At 38.8% G+C, this 12,902-nt stretch overlaps 1 protein-coding gene across 7 annotated transcripts in view; it reads left to right on the top strand.

The window, feature by feature from the left end:
* The window catches only part of robo3 (roundabout, axon guidance receptor, homolog 3), a gene marked incomplete at its 5' end in the record, with an annotated part of 151,677 nt that overhangs the window by 71,863 nt on the left and 66,912 nt on the right, over positions 1-12,902 (top strand). For 2 of the 7 annotated variants that reach the window (XM_084399850.1, XM_084399851.1), the window contains one exon: positions 3,241-3,777. The exons of 4 other annotated variants lie outside the window; for them this stretch is intronic. In XM_084399850.1, the coding sequence (XP_084255976.1) occupies positions 3,714-3,777 (64 nt within the window). Of the gene's footprint in view, positions 1-3,239; positions 3,778-12,902 lie in introns of those variants that run through there. One more of the 7 variants, XM_084399852.1, reaches the window with a different exon arrangement.

The following is a 12,902-nucleotide window of genomic DNA, read 5'->3' on the forward strand; positions in this document are numbered from 1 at the left end:
CTTTCATTTGGGTGTGTAAATTAGTCGAAGTCTCATGTGAAGGGATTGCTTGAGGCATGCTTTTCACTGTCATTTATCTTCTTTGAGGGGAAAAAACAGCTAATTTAACAAACGAAACTAAGAAATTGATTTAACAGGCTTGTGTCTTTCATTGCGTCAAACTTGTCACGAACATTTTATAGTTCTCAGACGAATAAAGCAGATGTTAAATAACACAACGGGAGAGTGTCTGTGCCCTCAATGTGCGAAAGATTGAGCAACTCATTGTTAGCTTTTATAAATTCAATGATGATAATCTGTCATCCGCAGCGATGTTCTCCAAACTCTCGCTCTTGGCGTATTCCTGCGACTGTTGCTTAATGGTATCATTAAAACGTGATGATATGATGTCGCCATAACTCTCACGCTAATGTGATTATTCAGCTAAATTCACAGACTGCTCGCTCGTCCTGATGCATCCAGCGGATGTTTTATGGTAGTCGAAGCATGCTGCATCAGTCATAAGAGAGTTGAAATGTATTTAGGGGCGAACGGAATCATGTTTTATTCAATTACATGCAGAAGCTCAATTAATCAGTTTTCGCAATTAAGTTAAACTTGCTCATGCATCATACATGAGGACAATATCAAGGGTAGTTGCTCCAGAAGCTCCCCGTGTACTCCAGGCGCCGACTGTCCTCCACTGTGAACATGATGGAGGAGAATATATTACATTAGGAAAATTAAGATAAATACAACCCCTAACTTGCATATTGAGCTTTCAGTCTTGAAATTAACATGAAATGCAATTTGTTGGTTAATATTTTAACAAATACAGTCTCATTATAGTGGAGAAAATGGCAGGGATGGAAAGAGTGAAATGCGTTGAATACAAAACAGCCCTCTTTTCCCTGTTTAGTGATTCATTGCTGTTATTTGCCAGGGCTGCATCCACCGGCATCATCCGCCATCATTACCTGCCGCAGACGGAGGCTCTTCTGTGTCGTGTCTCATTGTCTGAACCTCATACCACACTGATATACCTCTGATATTGCTTTTCACTTCTGATCTAGTCATTCCCATGAAACAATGGCATTTCTGTGATTGATGATTTGCTTAGAGCCCGGAGTCTTCAGGGTCTGATTGATGCTGTTTTTTTGGGGGGACAGACCAGAATCTAAAGGCAATTGCAAAATGTTCCTGCACCTCGACCTATAGGCTCTTAATTTTAATAAAAATGATTAAGCTCAGGCCTTTATATATCGCTATACCTGCTCTTCAAGAAATAGTTCATCCAGATATGAAAATTCTGCCATCACATTACGACTTACTTTTTTTCTGTGAAACACAAAAGCAGCAATTCTGTAAAATGTTCTGGCAACTTTTTTCCATGCAATGAAAGTGAAATGGGTATGAAGAGCTTCCAGTTTCCAAAAATGCACCATAAAAGGAGTATGCAAATGATACATAAGTCAAAATCTATTAAACTGTATATACATAAGATTTCAGTACTCATATCACTTTATCAGTGCACCAGAGAGGGACGTTTTGTTATATTTTAGTTATGTAAATATAATCTGTGAAGACATTCGTTTTAGGGTTTACAGTGTGATTTTCAGTGAATAACTTATTTAAGTTATTTAAATATTGTGGTAGATTTTCAAGCGTCTACAGTGAGACACTTACTAAATAAATTTACCTGGGGCTTTTCCAGACTACTCCCAAGCGTCTACAGTCGACACTTAATAATCTTTATACTCTAGCTCTGCGTCTGCAGTCGACAACTGGCTTCGAGTTCGGCGACGTCTCGTCCCTTTAATCTTTATACTCTAGCACTGCGTCTACAGTCGACAACTGGCTTCGAGATTCCTAACCCTAACTTTCTCCCCTAACTAACTAGCAATAATAACCGACAGACTTCAGACAATGCCTTCGAATATGCTTTAATCACGGCCAGAGGATCTCAGACAAATGTGACCCTGGATCACAAAACCAGTCACAAGTAGCACAGGTATATTTGCAGCAAAAGCCAACAATACATTGTATGGGTCAAAATTATCGATTTTTCTTTTATGCCAAAACTCATTAGGATATTAAGTAAAGATTATGTTCCATGAAGATATTTCGTAAATTTCCTACCGTAAATAATATAAAACACAATCGCGAACGTAAATGGAAAACTTTAAAGTAGATTTTCTCAATGTTTCGATTTTTTTGCACCCTCAGATTCCATACAAATCAGAAACCATACATCAATGGAAAGCTTATTTATTCAGCTTTCAGATGATGTTTAAATCTCAATTTAAAAAAATTGACCCATGTGACTGGTTTTGTGGTCCAGGGTCACAAATTTCAGAGAGAATCCCTCCCGCAAAAGGAATACAACAGTTTTTTATAGAACAGTAATACATTCAAGAATATTGAAATATTTTAAGATATTGAAGTTGAAGATAAGAAGTTGCTTTCAGTTAAAACAGCTCAAACATGCATTGTAGTGGTTTAAGCCTTGACTGTGAAACCGGGCACTAATGTTTTAGAAGACTTGCAATTTAAGTGGACTGTTTTATGGTGCTTTGTTTAGTCAGTTTTGGAGTTCAACAATGCTGTCTCCATTAATTGGCATTTTATGAAAGGAAGCATGCTTCAAAATATTCACCAAAAAAAATTGTTCCACAGAAGCAAAAAACATGGAATGACATGAGGGCTATGACAGATTTTCTAAAATGAGATTTTTTTTTTTTTTGATCTATTCCTTTAAATGAGCTAATATGCTTTTTTTTGACAGATAGCCTGTTATTCTCAGAAAATGTGTGATCAATGAAGTATCACAAACAAGGGTTTTTAATGGAATGGTTCAACCCAAAATTAAAATCGGCATCATTTATTTACTCTCAACACAGGAGGAGATGTTAGGCTCAATGAATTCACTTTCATTGTTTGGAATGACAACCCAGTGAAAGTAAATGGTGACAGAGGCTGTCAGTTGTCCATCTTGTGGGACACGTGAGAAGGAAAATAATGCCGATTTGAAACAACATGATGAGGGTGAATAAATAGTCAAAATTGTAATTACTGGGTGATCCCTCACATCTCCTCAAGATTTAATTAGTTTACTATTTACAGCGATCGCTGCAGGGTTGTGGGAAATGGAGCTACTGGCCCTTTAAGAGCGCAGTTACCCCAGTGTGGGTAACTGCTGAAGGTAGTCAGGGGGGTGGGCTTGAGCCACGAGACAGTCTCCCGTAGACGCGAGAGTAGTAAACCCGTTCATTCACATCGAAGGGAAGACTGCGGGGCAGCGGCTGAGATGGAAATCTGACTGAACGGGCTATTAAAGAACGGATACTTTTTCCATACACAGGGAAAGCGCGAAAAGAAATATGTTTTGCCCGTGAAATGAATTTCGGAGGAAGTAAGAGCGTCTGGGACGGACTGTGAGCATCACATCTTATCTGTCCGTTACATTGACTCTTTATCTGTCCAGATCAGCGCTCGAGCGCAACACACAGCGCGAGCACACAGGAAGCGCACGAGAATATGGAATATTTGTGATGCTCCGATTGACCTGCACAGTTTTTATGTGTTTTGGTTCTAGTTTGTAAAGTTCTTCAATGTTGGCCGCCTGTTTAAACGCGTCTCCTCTCTCTTCAACCGGATTGTAGCGCTTTTTGGATGATTTTAGGGACTGTTTGTCCGGATAAAGGCGACTGAAGTGGACTTTATATCTGAGGGAGATGGAGTTTCGCAGGACTTTAGATGCGCTACTCGTTGCGTTTGCCCTCATCTCTTTATCTCAAGGTAAGCTGGAGAAAACAGCCTACAACACGACAGATGGCTTTATTAGGATTATAATAGCAAAACATTGTGAATTAGTTGTCGACATCTTCTTTAGTGTTTCTAAACGTAAATATTGTCTTATGAGTGGTGGTATTTTCGGAGGTATTGTTGTTATTTATGTTGTGGTGATTATTTTTCGTCCTTTACATAGAGATAGCAGCAGAACAGTTTTATTTCATACAGTTTTTTTAATATTCAAAATATCGACATGTATTGGTTAAGTGATAGTAAAATCAAATTTTTTATTTATTTAATTACACAGGATCTCATGACTCTTAAGAGGAAAATAACTTGGTCATGTCTTTTTAAGAGGGATTTAACATGGTCTCATCTATTTTAATAGAAATATAAGTTAAATATACAATAATTTAAGTGTAAACAGATTATTTATAGATTTATCCTTAATACATGGTGTTTATACTTGAACATATGGTCGAAACAGACCAGTTGACCCAGTTTACAGTAAATACACATTAGGACAGATCAGTTCTTAAATTGAAGAGGATTCTCTTAGAGAGAGAGCAAAATATTGAAAAACCGCTATTTTATATTAAAAATCTTAATTAATTAACACATTTTCACACTGTAATAGGGTTTTTCAACCTTTACAGTCTCAAGGACCCTGCATTCAGATTTTCAGGGACGAAGGGTAGATCTGTAGTTAGAAATTTAGATGTTAGATAAGCGCTTATATATATATCCAAAAGAACACACACACATATATATATATATATATATATATGTGTGTGTGTGTGTTCTTTTGGACCCCCTTGGCAACCTTCAGGACCCCTGGTTGCAAACCCTGGCTCTATAGAACCACAATCTTGCATAGCTTGAATTGAATCGTGCTTAGGTATTGCTGGCCAACAGAAGCTTTGTTTTATGGGGCAGTAAACATTGCCTCTGAGATATGTCCTCCTATATAACCGCCGTCAAAATCTGCCACTGAATCAAGGGCAGCACAGCCGCCAGACAAGGGATGGAATGACACGCAAAGCTTTTATTTGACTAGATCTATAGTCCAGTCTAAGTTGTGTTGTCAATAACTGTGCTCTTTATTTATTTCATGAGCAGATCTGGTCAAACTAAAACCCTTTTCATTCTCTATAACAGGCTAAAAAAAAAAAAAACATCAAAAAGTGAGTCTGGATTAGTTTGGTGTAGTTGAATTTAGCGGCACGCGTCTTCCCGTTCTTTTCCCACGCCTCTGACTTAATCGACTGCAGGTATGTGGCGAGATCCGCTGGCTGTCTCCTTTCACCTTCTCACACCTGATAAGGGTTTTGAAAGAAAGGCATTGAGTTACTCTTCAACTTTGTCATTATAGGTGCCTGATCTTTTCTGAGTGTGACTCCTGTGTATTTGTTGTTTGTCTGTGTTGCATTTGTAACCGGAGGAGGACGTGTGTTTGCTCGGCTTCTTTTGAAGTCATTTTAAACAGCCACAAACAGCTGTCGACTCTTCCCGGATTGTCCCCAAACGTGCATTTAACGACTGCCGGCCTTTGACTCATTTGGTAATGACACACTTTAACCAGATGAACCTTAGTGGAAAATGTCTTTTAAGCACAACATTTATTTTGTATTTGTGATTAACACATTTGCATGATGCAAATACAAGTATCTGTAGCCGTTACACTGTATCAGTGTATGATTGGCAGCATTTCAGAAAGCTCTGCGACTTTTCATGTAAAGTGTGTCATTTAGGGTTTTCCTTTATACGTGACAGCTTATTTTGATGTCTTGCGTCTCCAGGACTGTCGTCGCTCCTTAGATCAGAAGCGAGGCATGTTTGCGCGCATGTGTATGAGAGGTGTGACTCAGAAAAGTCTGCGTCTCCCTCTCGCTTGCACAGTTACTCCCTGTCTCTTCTGTGTAAACAGTGTGCTGTCGAGAGGCTGTCAATAAGGAGGGAGATAAATGCCGCATCTCCTACTGAGCATGCTCTGATGTCTCAGTCTGATTTCTGTCCCGGCACAGTCACGCTCTTTACTGGATCCTTGCCGGGTGACAAAACAGCTTGGCAATATCTTTCCCGCACTCCTTTGTTGTTTCCGCTGAGATCTTACTTAAGACTTAATACTAGCTGCACCACAAATGTTCAAATAAACCATTTTTGTATGGTTTAAAAAGTGACACCTTTGATTAGAAGCAAGAATCCAAGAGTGAAACTCATCTCCTAAAATAGCGCAATTTTATCGCCTCCTTTTTGTGGAGCTAATGGAAGCTTTTTAATTGGTCAAGAAAGGAAGCCAGAAGCACATACGGCTCTGGTTTTATGAGTCTAGTGCTGACAGGAAGTATGAATTGAACCCTAAAGACATTGGCTCTGGCTGGCGTGGCTGTGTGGGGGTGAATAGGGACGCAAAACAATGCCTTGGCATCAATCTGTCCAACCCTGTGTCTCTGGCCAAGGATGAAGACAGTTTAATGGCCCTACGCATTAGTTCCAGTGACTGTGGTGACCCTCAAAGCAGTGTTCAAAATGGGATGCACCATATGAAGAATCAGAAGGGCCAAACTAAACTCCCTGAGTGTTGCCTATAGGTCCCTAAGTGACTAGTAGTTTGGATTATAATTTGTTACCTTTTCAGCTTCCTTTAACACCCATCTATTTTCTTGAAGTGGCTTGCTTACTACGTTTTCAGATGCTCAAACTGTTAAACATATTGTGGAAACCAGGATCGAAAAAGTAGCATGCATACTGTACAAGGATTAATAGGTTTAAGGAGAGATATTGTCAGGACAACTGCATACATCATTCAATATTCAAATTCATAGATATGTTGTCAATGGGAAAAGTACATAACTTGCTTTTGACTCTCTTTTTAAATGACTACTATAGATTATATCTTTCATTAATGAAAGATTTTTTCCAGTTTGGCACACTGACCCTGGGGTTTGATATTTGGCTTCCCTATTTAGAAATTAAGCCTCCCCTCTTTTTAATCAGAAAATTTCTCACTACTTCGATATTGACATGCCCTACAGCAGTGGTTCGGGGATTCTCTTTCCCAACCAATAACTCGATAGTAGGAAGTGTCTATCAGCAATATTTCAAGGAAGTTCATGGCTGTAACAGTTGCATTGTTTTTTCTCCCCAGCATTCTTGTCTGTTCATCCATCATCCAACCATATAACTAAAATAACAAAAAGGTCAATACCTGCTTAAATTTGAGCCCCCCCTTACTGGCCTTTGTTAATCCATCCCTTAACTGAGATATACATGTAATAATTTGTATGTGCAGATATTAGATGCATATTTTATTTATGTATGTATGTGTGTGTGTGTGTGTACATGCATGTATGTACATTATGTATGAATATGTGTGTGTGTGTGTGTGTGAGTTTAAGAAGCACATTTATTTAGTAGGCTAAGCTTTTGAAAGACACATACATTAGCTGCATTTGTTTGTTGCTTTCCTAATCCAACAGCATGGTATCACAGTAATCCTCTTTTTTTACTTTCCCCCCCTGAACCCCTCATGATTTATTTTAATTTTTTCTGTCTCTCGAAGGTAGATTGTTGTGACATAATTTTTACAACATTTTCATTTCACAGTAATATACTGATTAATTACACAGAAATTTAAGTTAAACACTAACTTGATGGATGGATGGATGGATAGATAGATGCACAAGTTTAACTTTTATATTCACTTTTATTTGTTTGCCAAAGCCAATTTTTACGTGCATTTTAACTTTTAGACCCTGCATACTCATACTCCCTCGCTCTTTAAACATGTACATACCCATTAGGATAAGCTTGTTGACGACTTTGGATAGTTTCAAGTGGGTTCTGTGGTTTATCTGTGTGGAAAGAAGCTGTGGGCAGCCGTGGGGCACTGCAGGGGCCACCTGCATGCCTAGGCAACATACCACTAACATAGCCAGACGAAGGAATCTTAGTATCCAGGCCTGGCATGCAATTCCCACGACATGAATTCTCAGCCACTCATTTGATTATCAGATCACTTTTGCACAAAAATGAAGATCTACGCCTTCTGACAAACAGCACAGTATGAATGCTCATTATCAGGGCCTGCTGAGCCAAGATTACCACACTTTCACACTGAGTAACAACTCACTCCAACTCCTAAACAGCTGGCTTGTGCTTTGAGTGTTTACATGGTGCAACTGTGTTGTCCTTGGAGAAACAGAGACCTCTGGTCTGTATTTTATTTGCTGTTTACTAGTTGATGCAAACAGACCCGTCTAATAGTGTATATATGTTTGTGTTGGGAACACTGTAAACAAAAGGGCCCGGGGCCGTGTGTGCTCTCTCATCAGGAACTCCAATTTAATGACTCAGTCTCTATCTGCATGGGCACTGCTATTAGATTACCTTCATTAACACACACTGCTTTCTCGTCCTTTCCCCTCCTGGCACCAATGTTTACACACTTTTCATGCTGTTCAACTTCGTTCCTCTGCTCTTATTTGGCTTCAACTCCCCGTTATCCTCATCAGTCGTGATCTTTGTGTTGTTTCAGTAAATAACAGTTGCCGGGTTCAGAGGGCTATTAGGCATGGACATTACGTGCACGGTTGTCGTTTAATGGCCGTGTAGATCAAAATCGCAACTTGGCAGAGCTAGAATTGGTCCTTGAGTACAATGCAAAGAATGTTGTGAATGTTTTTATTGGTGTGTGAGTGTTCTTTGTCTTTGTCTTTGTCTCTGTTGGAGTGATTGAAGTGTTAACAGGCTGTTGTTCTTGTCTCCATAGACGTGTGGCAAGACTTTGATATTATCAGCTCTATTATAAGCTAAATAGTTTCTATTACAGCAGGAATCTGCTGCCTTCCCTGCTGAAATTGACATGATTTAATGCTTTTTTTTCTGGTTAGGTCATGAAAACACGAAACTATGCAGTTTTTTTCTGTTTGTTTTATACTTGTTATATGCTTGTTATATGCTATATATAATATATAGATATATATGTGTGTTATAAAATATGCAAAAACAGTGTTTGCCCCCCCACCAATAAAAAAATTAAAATAAATACAAATAAAATAAATTAAACCTATTATAAACTAAAATTAAAATAAATTAGAAATTAAAATTGCTTTTGTTGTTTTGACCCATGTTATATTTTATTAAAATAAATAAGCCATCAACATTTAAGATAGGCCTACCAGTGAAATTTTCGAAACCACAGAAAACCTACTTGCCTAACTGTAAAGTTCAAACATTATTAAAGAAAAGGAAACAGTAAGTAATAAAATAAGAACAAATAAATTAATTACAAGCAATAGCACACATAAATATAACAGAAAGATGAAACAAATGAAATAAACATGGCTTTAAGATTTTTCAAATGTAAAATAACACTGCGGTGCATAGTCTTCATATAAATTAAATGGAGATTAATCCTTGTTAAAGCTACAAAAGTTATTCAGTCAAGAGCAGTGAATGATTTTGTCTGTCTTTTTTGTTGTTTGATTAACATTTTGCTATCACTTTAAGATCTAATGCACACATCCAATATATTGATGCACATCCAATTTCTTTCTGTTTACGTTCGCTTATGATAAAAAACACTTTGTTTATGTGAAAATTGACTCTCTCTGAGTGCACAGAAAACAGCGTGCGACCGAATTTAATTATCTTGCACATTGCATTCTCTTGCATATGTATACATTCAAACGTCTTCTAGCACTTGAATGTTTACATTTACAAGACTTCGTCACGTCCAATAATAAACTTTAGTATAGAATTATTAAAAAAATATTATTTCAGCAGCCTGCAGCCAATACACCAGGCTTCAGCTCATGGAAGCCCATGCAATAATGCGCACCTAGGGCCAGTTCTATAAACTGCTAAGACTAGTCTTACAAGTTAGTCTTCACATTTGTTGGACTTTGTTATAACTGTAGTTTTAGCGAGAGTCCAGAACTCAGTCACTGATAAACTTAATTTATAAAATATGTATAGAGAGAGATTTTTTTTTTTTTTTTTTACCATTTTTAAATTTGCATACAAAAACAGATTTTTTTGAGAGTTATATTGTCACAGTGGTTGTACATTATAGTCTTGTCGCCCAATGAAATTAGTTAGCAAGTTTTCTCATAATGATTTGTGCCATAAAGAGACTAAGAAATGAAAATCAACACTCAAAATGTGTGTATTCGGTCTCAGTCTCTAACTCTCAGACCAGAGTGAGAAATGAACCAGTGCTCTGGGCAAAACTGCCAACAAAAGTGACAGAAATGCCCCAGTTACCCAAAATAGGGCAAAAATGCTCCCAGAGGGAATTCTCTTTTATCTCAAATCAAACATTTGATTCATTTTATATAAATATATGTAAAAAAATTTTTTTTTTTACACTGTTTCAGACCTTCATGCTTTGGCAGTGTTGCACTCCCTAGCAGTAGCTTTAGTGGTACTCGTCTGATATTTGTTGTTGTTCTGTTTCCAATCTGAAAATGGAAAGTAGTTTTATTAATTTAGCTGCTAAAGCTATGCATTGGCTTTGTCAGCATTTGAATGCACAACATTATTATGCAGTCCTAAATTAGTCTTTTATCTCATGTGCCTTTCTCAAGTAGGAAATTATTTCCTTTCTTACATGTCAGTCTTCAATCTAGCCATGCCTGGACCGCTCATGTTCATGACCAACCCAGTGAGTCATTCTTATGCAAAACACCCACCATCTCTGCAAGCACCACTTGACTTAAATGTTAAACCTGTTAAATGTGTGAATCACTAATTGAAAGCGATTCAGCTGTGTATTTCACCAGTGCAGTGCCATATGTTGCAGATCTTCAGAAACATTCACAGGTTAGGTCTAGTGCTAAGGGAAGCCTAGGGGTTTTCCTACCCCTCATTTTGGTCATTTCCTCCTGCAATCATCAGCCATCAGCACAACAAGAACACATCCTGAATGTGATATGTTATCTCCTGGACCTCAGGGGGAGATATGCAGAGTTCCCGCTGTGCTGGGAGTAGACAAATGTTGAATATAGGCCTAATCGTCGTCCCATTCCATGCACGCTTTCCCTGAGCATGTATTTAACATGAAGCCTGTCCGTACAGTGCAGACTACGCCCTAGTCCTTTTCATCTTTGTCTGTTTGACTTTCAAAGATCCAGTTCATGAATAGTCAGGTCGGCTCTCGATTGAAGGCTCAGCCATAGAAGACTGAGAGAATTTTAAAGAGGCTGTATCATTTTTGATGAGAAGAAAATGACTTCAAAGCCTGCTTATACTTTGTTTTACCTTTTCACTGGAATTTGACCTGAAGCTAAAAAATGGTAGTCTTAAGGGATCAGGAGACGGGGTCGGTCTTCTGAGGGAACTTCACTTGTGTTTAAAAGCGACTGGTGTGAATGGCAGAAAAAAGATCAGGTTTGTCAAAACATCTAGATCTGCTGTACAGTCAGATTCCTCACCCTGAAACTTCACTTCCTGCTAAATTTGTGGTTCTGTGTGGGCCTCACCTAGTGATGTTGGGGTCAAGCAGAAAGTGCGAGGTGGTTCACTGCTTGGAGGACCAGGAAACTGATGCTATCTCAACCAAGTCTTGGTATGCTATCCCCAACCGGGTCGCTTCCATTAGTGGGGCACTGAAGAGGTCCAGACAACACAGAGCAGCTGGGACAGAGCTCCACTGTCGCCACCATGCACAATTTATCTTTTATTCCCTACTTCTTTCTCTATGGAAAAGTCGAAGCCCCCCTTGAGATATGCGATATGCCATTGACATGTATTCCAGATGTGTTTTTCTTTGGCCAGGAGAGTTTGAATTACCGGAGGTCAGCAGAAACAGACTGTGGTATTATTGTACCGCTTTCATAGAGGGTTTGTACAATCTGAATGAACCCAGGCGAAAGTGTCTCAGAGTACTGATACATATCGGAGTATGTGACTGCATAAAGAGACAGCTATTCCCAGAGAAAAGCAAAGCATACTACAATCTTTAGATTCCTCGCAGCCTGTTCTGGAAATGCCCTCACACTAAAGGAATGAGCTAGTTTGGCAAGTACAGGGTGACCAAGAGGTTGTTTTTTACGCTTCATGGCTTGATCACCTGAGGCGACTCAGAGCTCAGTGGTGTTTGAGATCGCAGGGTTTAGGTTCAGGACTTAAAGAGCTTCTCACTAACAAGTCGGACTGCTGAAAGAATCGTATTTATTCCCCTCCTCTTTTCCGGCAAGTCTACTCTTGGGAATCCACAGAGGGATCAATACCTTCTGCTGGACGTTGCCACTGCCCAGCAGAAGGTTCATTTGAAGTACTGTTTATTTTGTGAAGTGAGAAGGTTCTTAAAGCAATGGAGTGGCTAGATGAGCCTTAGCTTGTAGATAAGATCTGATGTGTCAGGAAGTTCCATTTGCACTAAAGATTAAGCGTTTAGGATTGGGTTATATATCACAAAGTGTTTTGTGCAGTTCTCATCAAAGTTGGAAGGCATTTCATCTCACAAAAATAAAAAAGTGTGTAGTTGACAGAATATTTAATTGAATAAGTTGAATAGAATATTTAATTATTAATTTTATTATAGTGATTCTTTTCTGTTTTATTTTCTGTTTGCACTGTATTATTATTATTATTGTTGTTTTGTTATTCATATACTAACCAGTATAGGCAAAGTCATGCTAAATCTCTTCTATACAAGTATGCAGGCTGCACAAAGGGAGTAGGGCCTATTTCTTGTTTTTGAACAACATCAAAGCTCATGTAATGGACACACAGCCTCTGAACCCACAATGGTACATAGATTTTATTTTGCTAAGGCTCCATGACTCAATGCTGTCTCTTCCCGTTGGAATGTGAAATCCTCCTCATCCCCTGCAGTAAACACAACATCTTTTGCTGTTTCTTAAGCAGGAAACACATAAGCAGCTCTTGCCACAACCCCTAAAGGTGTCAAGTTGCTCTGTTAAAGCTGTCATGGAATTTCTGTGCTTGCCACTTCACTTAATCCATCCCAGTCCCCACCTCGCAGGGTTGATTCAGGCAGAAGCACACTCGTCCCAGAGGAAAACAGCAGCCCTCCTGTGTAATTTGATTTCCTTTTTGCATGTGACCGGCTTCACTGTCAGGAGCCGCAGGAGTAAGGAGCACAGCTTTATGACCCCGGGTTT

This window comes from Rutilus rutilus, assembly GCF_951802725.1.
Source record: "Rutilus rutilus genome assembly, chromosome: 25".
Taxonomy (NCBI): domain Eukaryota; kingdom Metazoa; phylum Chordata; class Actinopteri; order Cypriniformes; family Leuciscidae; genus Rutilus; species Rutilus rutilus.